At 36.9% G+C, this 15,290-nt stretch overlaps 1 protein-coding gene across 1 annotated transcript in view; it reads left to right on the top strand.

Moving 5' to 3' along the window:
- LOC107567959 (opsin-5-like) overlaps positions 1-14,122 on the top strand; it is a 51,576-nt gene extending 37,454 nt beyond the window's left edge. Inside the window, exons 4-8 of the mRNA XM_016253777.1 lie at positions 854-949; positions 2,644-2,656; positions 4,795-4,813; positions 11,129-11,463; positions 13,295-14,122. Coding sequence (XP_016109263.1) covers positions 854-949; positions 2,644-2,656; positions 4,795-4,813; positions 11,129-11,463; positions 13,295-13,786 — 955 coding nt within the window. The 3' untranslated portion in view covers positions 13,787-14,122. The remainder of the gene's footprint in view (positions 1-853; positions 950-2,643; positions 2,657-4,794; positions 4,814-11,128; positions 11,464-13,294) is intronic.
- Positions 14,123-15,290: the final 1,168 nt, after the last annotated feature.

Below are 15,290 nucleotides of genomic sequence, written 5' to 3'. Positions count from 1 at the left end.
TCCACACACAGAGAGATATAAATTCTACATTTATTTAAATGAGGGGGGAACATTTCACTGGTATCGGATCGGTATCGGCCAATACCGAACCCTAGGTATCGGAATCGGTATCGGAGGCGAAAAAGGCAGATCGGAGCATCTCTAGAACATAATGCTCAAGTCAATGCATGCAGCAATCTAAACCTTTTTTTTCTTACTCTTTAGCACTCAGTATTCGATGTGCACACAGTCGGATACACATTTTTAATGCAGCCAGTGAAATTATCATTTGAAATAACTTGTGGCATGTACATGACTCCAGACTATCCATCCTGCTGTTTAAATTGCAGTGTTATATAGTTTGCTTATTATTATTGCAAGGCAAAAAACAGCATTCAAGAGGACATATGGACAGTTTTAGCATTATACTTGTCAAGTATAGTATACAGAATAAACTAAACTGCCTCAATTGCTTTAAAAACCTTATGTATTGAGTTTTTAGTTTCTCTCAACTATTGTCTGAAAAACTGTCCTTATTAACACAAGGTTTTCTCAATTTGAGTTTGTTCACTAAATGCAAAGTTGGGGATTCATAAAATGCAGGTCCACAGCTACCATCACTTTGAGACTCAAAAAAGCACATACAGGCAGCATAAAATGAATAACCATGGCCCCTGATGATATATTGAGGTCTTATAAAGCAAAATGATTGGTCTGTGCAAGAAACTGAACATTATTTACAACATGTAATCCAGCACCTCAGGCAAACGGTCCAACAGCAATAATAACAGAAAACAACAAATATTGGATTACATGAAATAGCAGGATTGAGCGTCCCTGCTTTCAGCGAATGCACGTCTTGTTCTCTTTTCAGGTGGTTGTTCACGGAGATGATGTGTATGGGTTATGCCTTCTGTGGAGTTTTGTTTGGTATCTGCAGCCTCAGTAACCTGACCGTACTGTCTTGTGTGTACACTAAATAAGTGGTCTTTTTTAATTAATTTTTTTCAGACAGTGAAGGAACATTTGTATTTTATAATGTCAGAACATTATTATATAATGTTAAAAAGTTTATTTTTGGTAACACTTTACAAATATGCATTAATTTATGCTTAACTAATGCACAGATAATCACGAGTTAATGAAGAACTAAACCATTTATTAATGATTACTGCATCAGCAATTAATGAACATTTTATATGATTCTTAGATTAAGTGATACATAAATTGTTATTAGTTAAATGTGTCAATGTATTAGTTCTCTAATAACATATGCTTTAATTAATCGTTAGCTAATGATTTGCAAAGGTATCATTATGTTATGACTTTACTTGTTGAGGCACAGAACTATTAACTAATTGTTGAGTATTATGTCATTATGGTTATGGATTTTGAATTAGTTAGCTAGTCATGTGCCTCAACAAGTGAATTCATAACATAAAGACATATTTGCAAATCATTAGCCAATGATTAATTAAAGCAGACAACGGAAGTTGAAATGCATGGCTCTGGCCCATTGTGGTAATTAACACATGAAATTACACTATTAGTTAATGTAAAATTGTATTATGGAATTAATACACTGTAAAATAAAATCTGTGACATTTACGGTAAAATACCGGCAGCTGTGGTTGCCAGAACTTCACCGTATTAAATATGGTAGCAACATTTTAGGTTTTACAGACTTAACTTAAATTCACAATAAAATACCGTATTTCATTAACTGATGTAATGTTAATAAACCAACATGTCGAAGTGTTAAAATCTGTTTTGAACCATTGTAATGCACTGATAACCACCAAAAACTGGTGGTGAGGAGAAAGTCACACGATGAACTAAAGCTCATCACAAACAGCTTTTCTACGAGCTGAGGAGGACAATACTTTTATATAGAAGGTGCACAGTGTCATTCACACAAACACTAAACCCCATCCCGGTGACAGACATGAAACTGAAATAATGCAATAAACATTCATTTAACAACATTAGATGTAAGATTAAACCCTAATGTACACAACTGATAAGAAAAAACTAAGAAGAAACATGTTATTTCAACAAAAAAACATCTGGGAGTGTCAATTTGCAGTTTTTCACTGTAAATTATACTATGACTTTTTATTTTTCACTTCCAAAAACCTTATTTTTAACAGTATTTTACTGTAAAATTACATTAAATGTAATTACATTTATTCACCGTATATAGTATGGAAACTTACTGTTAACCAGTTAACAGGTTTTTACTGTAGCATTTTTACAGTCTTTTACTGTTAACATTTTTACAGTCTTTTACTGAGGTGTGTCACCTTCACCTTCATTTGTTGATGCAGTGATTATTAATAAATGGTTTAGTTCTTCATGAGTTATGAATTAACTCATGATTATCTGTGCATTCGTTAAGCGTTAATTAATGCATATTAGTGCTACCGTATTGTAAAGTGTTACCGTATTTTTTCAATTTGTATACATTTGTACAAATTAAACAAGCACTTGGAGGTTGGATGGAAAGTAACTGTGGGATGGGAAGTAATTCAATATGTCTTGCAGAAGTAATGACAATGAGTCGTCATTGCCTGGGTAAGAAGCAACAACCCACTAAGAACTTAGATGAGATAGACCTCTGATGTCTTCATTAAACCCTGCAAACAAAGATGATTCTCTGGATAGCTGTTTTTCAAAAGTGAACACATGTACCTGTAGCTCAACTGTTGCTAGCATTGGTTTAGCACGGTGCTAGGTTTGATCAGCAGGAGGTGTGTGTACTGTACTAATGTACTTCAGGCCAAAACCACTTAATTCAGTTAAATTAATTCAGTCCTTGAGCGTAAATCTAGTGTATGCATTGTATTCATCTGAGTTACATACACTGGAAAGTAGATGAACAGTTGTAAAATAAAGCAATAAGCCCCAAGAAGCCGTGGTTTACAGTGAATTTATAACAGGTAAGGGGCGTTTTTAGGCACGACACGAAACCCTGCTCAGCTGTTATAAATTCACTGTAAACCACGGCTTCTTGGGGCTTATTGCTTTTATAAAACGGTTATTCTATCTATGTAGTAAGGTTTCACAGAATAAAACAGAGCAAATAAAGTGTAATGATATTAATAAAAACAGTATTCTTCCACCAAACAATGTAGCTCCTCATAAACCACGGCTTCTTGGGGCTTATTGCTTTTATAAAACAGTTATTCTATATATGTAGTAAGGTTTCACTAAATAAAACAGAGCAAATAAAGTGTAATGATATTAATAAAAACAGTATTCTTCCACCAAACAATGTAGCTCCTCAGAAACAGTTGTGGTTGCAACAAAGTGGCTGACGAGCAACACAACATAAACAAAGGTATATGTTTGTAGAGTAATTTACAACAGCTTCGATCGTGACTAAGCCAATCAGAATCAAGGACCGGAACTCTCCGTTTTATAATCTAGAATATAATATATAAATTTAGAATAAAATACAAATATTACATATTTATTTACCAATTTTTTGGAGGCTCTGCCTTCTTTGGACTGCCAATGTGAAAGTGGTTGCAACAAAGTGGCTGACGAGCAACACAACATAAACAAAGGTGTGTGTTTGTAGAGTAATTTACAACAGCTTCGATCGTGACTAAGCCAATCAGAATCAAGGACCGGAACTCTCCGTTTTATAATCTAGAATATAATATATAAATTTAGAATAAAATACAAATATTACATATTTATTTACCAATTTTTTGGAGGCTCTGCCTTCTTTGGACTGCCAATGTGAAACTGCAGGAGTCTGGTGGGTTTGAGTGGAGACAGTCCATGATGCTGCAGATGAACATTTCAGCAGGACACAGCTGGACAATAATTCCTTTAGTTTTTGTGTGAGAGTCAGGTTAGTAATTGTGTTGAAAATGTCAAAGCCAGTCTTGTTCCTTACAAGGATGAAAACAACGTGCTCAGTGCTTCAGACAAAGAAACAAGACTGCTCAAGTGAAGGACAGCAACAAAGGGAGAATGCCAAAGAATGAAAGAAAGAAACTGCTTATGACTTGATAGACAGAAGACCTATATAACCTTTACACCTATATTACAACAAAAGGTTGTTACATAACACATCACGTCGGATGGGGGCTCACGGTCATACTTTCTACTTCATTGAATACTTAGTAAGATTGTTTTGTTTTAAAAGTAGGGGTCTCATGCATATATAGCAAACAGACACCAGCTAAATTTGTTATTAATATAAAGTGTGTGATCAGAAGCGTGTGTTTTTAGCTTTAATGCAACAAACTAATCCAATCAGAATTAGGAGTTACACCTGGTTGCACACCAGCAACCACTGTTTTGTGTTTGAAGTTTTGAATGGTTTGACGTAGATTAATCAAGCATATGAGGGGAGAAAAGGGGTGAGGAGTGAGCATTTAGGTGAGAACTGGCTCGATTTCTGCAGCACAGCAGCTCAGACATTGGCATCTACACATTCATTCACTGTAACCCAAAATGGGTCGAAAAGATGACAGAATTGTCATTCCTGCAGAGGCAAATTGTTGTGTGTCTGCGGTTTTTATGGATTGATTGTTTGTGGTATTAGTGAAATCAAGCATATAGGGGAGAAACCGGGCCATGAGTGTGTATTTGGGTGAGCAGCGGCTCAATTTCTGCAACGCTGCAGCCTTGAAACTGCCACCCACCCATGACTCTTGCTATTAAATGCAACCCAGCCTAAAAAATGATTGATGAAGGGCCTTTTTATTCCGATTTCAGGAGAGGAGAGCCAGGCTGCTGTGATAAGAGAGCTGTCTTACACCATTTAACTTACTGGAATCAGGGCCGGCCTGATAGGAGCAGTGTTGTGATCATTTTGGCAGCATGTCTATATTCGCAGCATTGCTCACCCTCAATTAAAGTGGCAGTGCATTGTTTATTGTCAAAATCATCACGGTTTGACACAAGAAAAGTCATTTCAAAAGATAAAGAATGATTTGACTTTCAGGACTATGTAAAACAGAAAACTGTGAGTTGCTTAAAATAAAAGAAAATATATTAAAATTATTATAGGTATAGCTTATTATAGGTATAGCTTGTGTTTTTACATTTTTATAATGTAAAAACACAACATGCATGTGCTGCTTCAGTTCTCTTACAGTGTGAAACAGGAAATCTCTGCCAAATAAATAATAAATCAGATACATGTCCAAACAAAGGGATAAAGACAGTATTCTTGATATTTTTCAAATAGGCCTACACTTTGTATTATTTATACATTTTGATTTTAAAATACACAATGACCAAAAAATATCAGGAAAACTATGTGGCCAATTTGATATACATAAAAAAACTACATACATATGATTTTTGACATATCATTGAACACACAATGTTTCCTTGGTTTTTCAATGCTCAGAAAGCTCCATTCAGATGGCCCTCTACGAAATCTATTTCTGGTTTGTACCTTCAAACTCAGGAGCAGCAGCAATAAGAGCAGCAATAATTCAATCCCATGAGAGCAGCAATAATGCAATCCCATGAAATGAAAATGAAGCGAAGATCTCTAAAATGTGAGACCGCATAAAATGGTTATATAACATGGTGGAATCCCATGGAGAGTCAAGCGAGTGCCGTGCACAGACACAGCCTCTCATTAAAGCAATATAGTTCTGGCTTTACAATCTGACTGAATGAGCCATGTGTGACGTTAAGTACACTCTTAAAAATAAAGGTTCTTTATTGGCATCAGTGGTTCTATGAAGAACCTTGAACATCCATGAAACCTTTCAAATGCAGAAAAGGTTCTTTATAGTCAAAAAAGGTTCTTTCGATTTTTAAAATGTTCTTCAAAATGGTTCTTTTAGGAACTGTTCACTGAAAGGTTATTTTGGGAACCAAAAATGGTTCTTCTATGGCATCACTACAAAAACACACGTTTGGAACAGTGTTCAGTTGAATTCTAGTGTATCAGTTGAAGCCAGTGTCTTGAATGTTATATGTTATATTAGGTTGCTTGACTGTCAGGGAAAAAAAAGGCACACAACAGTCTGTTACTAGGCCTGTATGCTAAAATAAACTTTTTATCTTAGGTATAGGAATCATAGAGTGTTTGTCAACTCTCGTTCTCAGGACCCACCTCCCAAAATGTTTTAGATCAGGGTGCCCAGTCACCCTATTCAACACACTAAGAAACTGATGAGTTGAATTAGGTGTTTTAATTAGTGAGACATCTGAATCAATTTGGTAGGTTCATCCCCGAAACTAGAGTTAATAAACACTGCCTTATGGAGCAACTATGAACCCTTTAGGAGCAAGTAAAGTGCAAAGTTGTGGTTTCGAGGGCATGGCCCCAGGATACTACCCCTAAAGGTGCGATTTCTGCATATTTCTATGAGTGTTGGAAACTGTTAAGCAGCCAACAATTAAATTAATATTGTGATTTTCTTTATTTCTTTTTTTTATTATTTATTTATTTATTTTGGAGGAGTATACATCCAAAGTTCTGGCATGAAACTAGATGGTGCAGTCCGATAGGTCTAATTCAATATGATATAATGACATCATTATCACATGGCACAGCTTATTGGTTCTCTCTTGTATCGGTAGCCAATGAGCTCGCTGCTCAACATTCACATACTTGGCTAGTGCTTGTGGTAGTAGTTGCAGCACATTTCAGAAACCCTCCACCTTCCCCAGCTCCACCTATATAGATCTGCTACAGCGTGACTACGGTAGCTGTTTTTTATAATATAAAAGAGCTAAATAATTTAGCTCTTTTTATAAACGCATTAAGCCACTCAAGTTTGTGCTACATACTGATTTTGCTACAGTGAAGAGGTTGCATATTGCTTTCATAATCATTTGGATTTTGAGGATGTTTTTCTCTGCAGAGTGTTTTCATTAGTTATCTGGTAGCGAGGAATCATCTGTATTTAAACTATTTTATCATAAGATGTGATTGTGTGGGAGGTGTGAAATGTGATCATGCTGTTGCAGGTGACATCTTCATATGTGGAGTCTGTTTTCCAGTTTGACAAAGACAGCCCCCTTTATTCTTATGACAGGTTTCTTCTATGAGAGACATTATTGTCCTCTCCTTCATTTTATTCCCAAACTGAATGACTTGCTCTCGTGTGGTTATACAGATATGCTATGTGAAGTTGTCGCTCCAGGTCTGACATCTGCTTTTGTGCTACTTGGAGGTTTAAAACAACATGAGTAAATCATGAATGAATTTTCCCTGTCAGTGGGTAATTATTGTAATTATTAAAGGGGTCATATGATGCAATTTCAATTTTTCCTTTCTCTTTGGAGTGTTACAAGCTCTTGGTGCATAAAGAAGAGAGATCCAAAGAGATATTCTTTATAAAAGTTAAGAGTCAGCCACACCTACCTAAAACGGCTCGTTCTAACACGCCCCCACATGTCTACGTCACGATGTGGGAAGATTTGCATAAACCATATGTTCACGCAAAGAAAGAAGGCGTAACTTTTATTCTCGCTGTAGTATTGTTGCTGCCGCCATGTCATGAAGATGCTGTGTGTTTCATTATTAAAGCGAAACTACTTTGTTTGGTCTTCCAAAAGAGTGTTTGACTTGAAATCGCGTTTGGTCTCGTACTGTATCGCGTACCTTCTCAATGTCGTGCGCTTTGCTTGGCCATTTGTTGTGATAAACAGGAAAGTGTGTCCAGCTGAATTCAATTTGAGTTTTTGTTAGACGAATATAAAAAGCTTAGTATACCGCGGCAACTCCACCGAGCAGGGACACCGGCAAGGCACATAAGTATCACTTCTGAATAATTTTTCTCTGTTTGGCTTGTTCTGTTTTCAGTTTTTATAACCAATTCTTACTATATGTTTCCAGATCCCTACTATCACTACCACTCGCAACCCATGCATCACACACTGTAGGCAGTGCAATCCTAACAACCTGCGCACTTTGCCTATGTCTACTAATACATTACTTTCTTTTTCTATTGGTCTCTGGAATTGCCAGTCTTCTGTAAACAAAGCAGATTTTATTCCTTCTATTACAATACATTTAAAATTAAACCTCATGGCCCTGACAGAGATGTGGATCAACCAGAGGACAATGCTACACCTGCAGCACTCTCCAATAATTTATCTTTTTCCCACTCCCCCCGTCTGACTAGAAGAGGTGGAGGTACTGGTCTGCTTATCTCTAATGACTGGAAATTTAATCCTTTACCATCTCTGAGTATCAACAGCTCCTTTGAATCACATTCAGCCACTAGTACCCACCCTCTTAAAATCCATTTTATAGTTGTTTATTGACCCCCCAGGACTACTAGGTAACTTCGTGGAATAATTAGATGTGCTGCTCTCAAACTTTCCTGAGGATGGTACTCCCCTAGTTATGCTTGGAGACTTCAACATCCACCTAGATAAATCTCAGGCTGCAGACTTACAAACTCTGCTTTCTTCTTTTGATCTCAAGCAAGTATTAACTACGGCTACTCACAAATTAGGCAACCAACCTGACCTTATTTACACATGACACTGCTCCACTGATCATGTGCTGGTTACTCCACTGCACACATCGGATTACTTCCTCCTCACTCTTAACCTCAACATGGTTCCTGACACAACACATACCCCTACACATGTCACTTTTCGACATAACCTACGCTCACTCTCACCCTCCCGGCTATCTGCTAGGGTTTCATCTTTGCTTCCTTCCCCTGAACAGTTATCATTGCTTGATGTTAACCGTGCTACTGATACTTTCTGCTCCACTCTTATGTCTTGTTTAGACACTGTCTGCCCCTTGTCTTCCAGGCCAGCTAGTACCACCTCTTCTGCCCCTTGGCTATCTGATGTTCTCCGTGAGTATCGTTCTAAGCTCAGAGCTGCAGAAAGAGTATGGCACAAATCACAAAATCCTACTGACCTTAATGTATATCGATCACTCCTCTCTTCATTCTCTGCTAATGTCTCCACTGCTAAAAGGACATACTATCACAACAAAATTAACAATTCGCCTAACTCTCGCATGCTCCTTAAAACATTTTCCTCCCTCCTTTATCCTCCCCCTCCTTCATCAACTCTAACAGCTGACGACTTTGCCACATTCTTCATTAATAAAATTACAAACCTCAGTGCACAATTTGCCACACCACAAACTGTTTCCTTCTACCTTTCATTGCAACAAAAAAGAGTTGTGTTCAACCAAGTCTCAGCCTTTCTCACACAGAACAAGAGTTTTGCCCGAATGAGATAACCCTCATGTGCATGCCCTTAAAATGTGTTTCTTGGGACATTATCTCGAGAGCATCAAGGCATGTGGCAATTCCTCAGTATTTAACCTCATTGACAATCACATCATCATAAAGCTCACCAATCAAATGTGAGAGTTTCTATAATAATACTTTCATGAACATTTTAAACACTGCTCGTTTGACACACTTTGCTCCTTGTAGTCTCTTGATGGTTTGAATTGCAAACACGATGAGAAGCTGCTTTAAAAGCTGTTCAGAATAAACAACACTTTTCTCACATTTTTCACAGAAGCTGCCATCTCTCTCAAACCGTTTGTCTCTTTGCTTGTGATGAGACTGTGACTCTTTTCCTTTAAATGCAGGTACAGAGCCAGATCCTTCCTGGAGGGGTTCATTTGTATTCTGTTGCTTCCGTGAAGTACAGACTGTATTGTGTTGATTTTGGTTTGTAGAGTTTGTAGAGTCGAACAGCAACTCTGGATGTCGACAGCAGGTCTCCTTTCTTTCAAAACCAAGATTATATAAATTAATTATAAATTCAATTATTCAAGCTTAGCTGTTTCATATTAAATGGATCATATCTACTCACCCTCATGTTGTTCCGAGTTTAAACCCATAAGATCGTCTTTCACTGGAGAAACCGAAGAGATTTGTCTCCCTCCACATAAAGGACATTACACCACAACTTTAAAATGTTCAAAAAAACATCACAAATAAAAATCAGTATGAATTGAGTGGTTTAATCAAAGTGTTTTGAAGAGACATGTTTGCTTTTATAGGCTTTTATTTACATAAAAACATTATTCACACATTAAATGATAAACGGAAGCTGAAATATGGAAATAATGAATCATGATTTGTGGTGGAATGAACTTTCAGTGGAGGCAGAGAAATCTAGGATAGCTTGAAATTGGTCAGATTAACAATTACACTCCACCCTCAATATGAACTGTGGACTGCTAATTGTACACTGCTTTTATTTAACCATTGTAAAATGCTTATTTTTTAAAGTTCCTATGAGTTTTTTTATATTTTTATGGTGGTACTTTAAAGCCAAGGGCTAAAGTGATTATAACCCTCCTCGTTCACTCATTGCTGCGAGTGAGTTTAGCTGTATACTTAAACCCTTTCCTTTACTGGAGAGATAATATTTTCCTACAGGCTAACTCTGTCTGCCCTCTTTTACGGTAAGTTACTGAAGCTCTGACTCATTCACACACATATTGTGATGCTGTTGTGCTGAAGCTGAAGTGTCATATTCAGCATTTCAATAAGTCCCACTATTACCTTCTAATGCAAAAAAAGGGCAAAACAGGAGATGGATGTTTTAATTTAAATTTAAATTAAAAAATTACACAGATTACTATGGAAGCCCATTTCCGCCACTGAATAAAAAAATTGTGAGTTTATATCACACAATTCTGACTTTTTTTTTCTCAGAATTGCGAGTTTGTATCATGCAATTATGAGAAGAAAAGTCCGAATTGTGAGATAAAAAATCGCAATTACCTTTTTTATTTTTTATTCAGTGGCGGAAACTGGCTTCCATAGAATACTGCATTTCATTGCAGGCTGTGATTCTATGGAATAAGAGAACTGGTTAAGAGAGTTGAATGCATTTTGCTATGGAATAAGCAATTCTATTTGCATATGTAATTATGCCATTCCCCGCCCCCAAGGTTACGCTATAGCAGTTATAGCAGTCGCTATAGGCGAGCAGTTAAATTAGGATTGTTGAGTTCGTTTTGGCAGAGTGTCAGTGACAGAGAAAAATTAATTCAAAGAAATTCACTCCAAATGTATTCTGCCTGTGGTTGCATTTATTTGCTCACACTGTCTACTAAAGTGCACCTGAAATTTGCATATGATGTACAGCAGAAATACTATGCACTGCAGGAATAGTATGCTAGTATGCTATTTTGAACATGCTCTGTTTTTTGTTTGATCAGGTAATAAGTTATCCTCGTCCCACGCGCGTCTGCTGGTGGTTGGGGTGTGGTGTTATGCTGCAGTGTTTGCAGTAGGTCCGCTCTCAGGCTGGGGTCAGTACGGCTCAGAGCCTTATGGCACCGCCTGCTGCATCGACTGGCACGCGCCCAGCTACAACACACCTGCCATGATCTACATCATCTGCCTCTTCTTCTTCTGCTACATCGTCCCCTGCACCATCATCATCCTCTCCTACACGCTCATTCTGATGACGGTCCGGGGGGCCCAGCATGCAGTGCAGCAGCACGTCTCTCCTCAGAACAAAATCTCCAATGTGCAGACACTTCTCGTCAAGGTAAGAGTTGAAGGAGAATAGATATTCCATTTATTTTGAACTTGTTGGAGGTAGTGGTAGAAATACTGGTTGCAACCATGTCTTGCATTTAAGACATTTCCAAACAACTGAAATGTCATGTGGTATAATTAAAGGTGAGGTAAGTGATTTCTGGTAGCCAATGTTGACATTTGAAATCACCGAAACAAACAATTGCCTTAAGCCTTCTTTTGTTCCACAGACGTTCTCCTCTTTTGTTTTTTATCCGCCATCTCTGTCTTTCTGTCGCTCGGCTCGCTAATGTCCGTCCTGTGCACTGAACGCTCTCTCCTCCACATCATGAGTAGACACGCCCCTTACTGCTGATTGGCTTCAAGTTTGTTTTGGTACTTGGCCCGAATCAGTTTTCTAAAGTGTTTTTGAAAAAATACATACCCCACCTTTAACCAGGTAAAAGTGATAACAGTAACACTTTACAATGGTAACACTTTATTTTGATATTTTGAGTCTAATTTAGACATATATAGCTAACGAAAAGTAACTTTGCTACATGTCAATATCATTAACAATAAATATCGTGTGATATTGTATCATTTCATATTGTTAACAGTGCAACAAATCCATTGCTCATTGTTAGTTTTACTAAAAAGTTAATGCATTAACTAACACTAAGAGGCCTTTATTGTAAAGTGGTACCTTAACAACAAATTATCCTGAAATCTTGCACATTTTGTTTTTACTTGTTATCATTATCATATTTATGTTTAATAAATTAAAAAATGCACTAAAATACTATTTATTTTTTAAATCAGGAATGATAACGAAGATCACTAATGTTAACAACAAAGAAAAATTATATTATTGGAATCGCTTTTAGATTTTTTTTTTCAGTTGATGAACAATAAAAATATAGACAGCTAATCAGAATCCACCCGATTTTAAAGAACTCAAGCATTTAGAGGCTGATGACAAAACTGCAGTGCATGCTTAAAGAAAAAAAATAGTGCATATAGTCATACACTTCTTATTTTACTTATTTTGCAGATGATTTCATTAATAGCAATTCACTAACAGAGGACAAACAAGTAATTTATCACAGCAATATTAGCAGTGGTGCAGCAGCTAGTTTCAATGGCAAAGCTGAACAGAAGAACAGAGCAGTAGAGATGAACTGATGGGCTGTCTGGCAGGATGACAGCGAGTTCAGTCTTCTTTTCACAGTGTTGATCAAATGTCTGAGAAGCAAGCAAAGTTGAGTCCTGAGACTGTGGACAGCAAGTGTTGCAAATAGGCCAACACTGAACTAATAGGACAATAAAATAGATTAAACAAATGGAGCTCAGTCTGCACACCATTACACAAACAGCCTCCACTGGTGTATGCAACACGTCAAAATTATGAGTTCATATTTCACAATTCTGACATTTTCCTTGCAATTCTGAGAAAGAAAAGTAAAAAAGTTGCACTTACCTTTTTTTTATTATTCGGAGCTCAATATTCTAAATTTATATCACGCAATTTTGAATTGCAGGAAAAGAAGTCAGAATGACATTCATTCATTCATTCATTCATTCTGCAGTGGAAATAAGCTTATGTGACTTTTTTGAGTATATTTGGTCCAACAACACAATTTTTTTTTTTTTTCAGATATTAAATATTAATGTACACTTTAGAATTCAAATGTGTATTAATTGTTTGTGAATTGCTTTTTAATGCCCTTTTGAATACACTTCATATCATCATAAGGGTCATATCATTGACCCTTTGCAAATATATATATATACAGTATATATGTGTATTAAATGACATGTGTTGATATTTCTGTCTGTGTATGTGTTTCCTCTTCATGTAGCTGTCAGTGGCAGTATGTATTGGATTTCTGATGGCGTGGAGTCCGTACGCTGTAGTATCCATGTGGGCAGCCTTTAATGAACCAGACTTGGTACCTCCAATAGCGTTTGCCCTGGCGGCCATGTTTGCCAAGTCATCCACCCTCTACAATCCGATGGTCTACCTCGTCTTTAAGCCCAGCTTCCGAAAATCCCTGTGTCGGGACGCCACACGATGCAAGAGAACACTCTGTCCCTGCATATGCCAGACAGACAGCCAACAAAAAAGCACAACAAGCCTTTCAAAACCGAACACAAAGGATAAGTGTAACCTCACGTGGGACTCTAATGGACTGAATGAGAGCCACCAGTCATGCAGAGATCATCCAGAAGGACAAACAGGGCATTACCTGGACATCACACCCCGAAGGACAGCACGCATCCTCGTCGGCTCCACTCACAGTGAGGTGGCAGTCAGCCAACTCTCCAACGAAATCAACAGCGACTTCCTGTAGACGATGAGAAACTGATCGTAGCAAAAATTTAAAAAGGTGTTGATAAATTTGCCTTAAAGTCTCAAACTAACTAGTATTCCGTTTGCAAGAGGATATTACACCACTTGACTTGTTAATTAAGCAAAAAAGACTTTTTGGCTACCTGGTAACTCACAATACCAAGAAACATTTGATTTGGTAGCAAAATTACATGTCAAACTTGGACTTGACATGCCACTCTCAAATAATAGTTCATCCCAAATGAAAAATTCTGTCGTTATGTGTTCTTTCTCATTCCTTCCAAACCTGTATGCATGAGTTTACAATTATTTATCAATGACGCACAAAAATCCTTAATGCTTCATGATGTTATTGAGGTCCAACATGACAGATGCCTTGAAAGGAGCATATTGGGCTTGTAGTACAGTCTCTTGCGCTACAGATTATTCAATAAGAGTCAATAACAATAACAGTAATTGTCAAATTATTGGTCCCCCCAATCACGTTGCACACAGAGAAACATTCAGGAGCACAGAAACTTGCCAACCCTGCGACTTTTTCAGTCATTTAACATTTCCATCATAAAACAGTAGACTAATATTAAATTTATTTATTAGATTTTCAATTTCTTATCACGATTTTTTCAGCGTTAAACTGATGCCATCACACTGGAATTTGCGCTCTGCTTCTGTGAACGGTAAAGCCCACCTACTTTGATTTGACTGTTTAGGCAGACCAGGTTGACCAAACTTAACTTTTAACCCTTTTTGCCATCCTAAAAACAGAGCACTGCGTAATGGAGTGCAGCAAGTCAGTGCAAGAATTTCAAATATTTGGGTGACAGATTGGCCATTTCTAATTATTTGGGGGGACTTTTCGTGTTTTTCTTGCAAAAAACTCATGTGGCTATAGTAGACTTGGAGTGCACAACTTACATGTTGTACTATATGTATAGAGCTATTTGATATTGTTTTAGTAATTTTTGAGCTTGGATACAGTAGACGTGGTTGCCATGAACTATGAAAAAGAACTGCATGAAGATTCCTCAAATTCTCCTTAAAAATATAACAGCATACAGGTTTGGAAGATCAATGTAAATAATGACAGAATGTTCCTTTTTTAAACTTTACACTTTTAAACTTTAATCAACATGGCAACCTTTCGTTCAGGCTTTTTGTAGCCAGTTACTGGTTTAAAAAAAAAATATATATATATATACAGTATTTTTTTTTTGTTTAAGTGAGAGTTTTAGCTCTCCTGATTTCAATTCCTCTCGGCTATGACTTCTCTTCTGGTGAGACACTGGTTATCAGTGCATCTGCTCAACACTGTCTATGCATTTAATTATGTATTTATTTATTTATTTATTTAAATGAAGCCTCAAATGCAAGTAATATATTATGAATTACATTGTCAATGTATGATGGAATCTGCTGTTTTCACCTGTGAATGGAACTGAAAACGCACAATTATATTTGGTTGACAGAATTAAAACTTTTATATTTAGATATTTGATGGATAAAAT

The sequence above is a fragment of the Sinocyclocheilus grahami genome, unplaced genomic scaffold (assembly GCF_001515645.1).
Source record: "Sinocyclocheilus grahami isolate Dianchi unplaced genomic scaffold, SAMN03320097.WGS_v1.1 scaffold1201.1, whole genome shotgun sequence".
NCBI classification, from domain to species: Eukaryota; Metazoa; Chordata; class Actinopteri; order Cypriniformes; family Cyprinidae; genus Sinocyclocheilus; species Sinocyclocheilus grahami.
The sequence above is the reverse complement of the archived record's forward strand: the minus strand, read 5'-3'. Positions and strand labels throughout refer to the sequence as shown.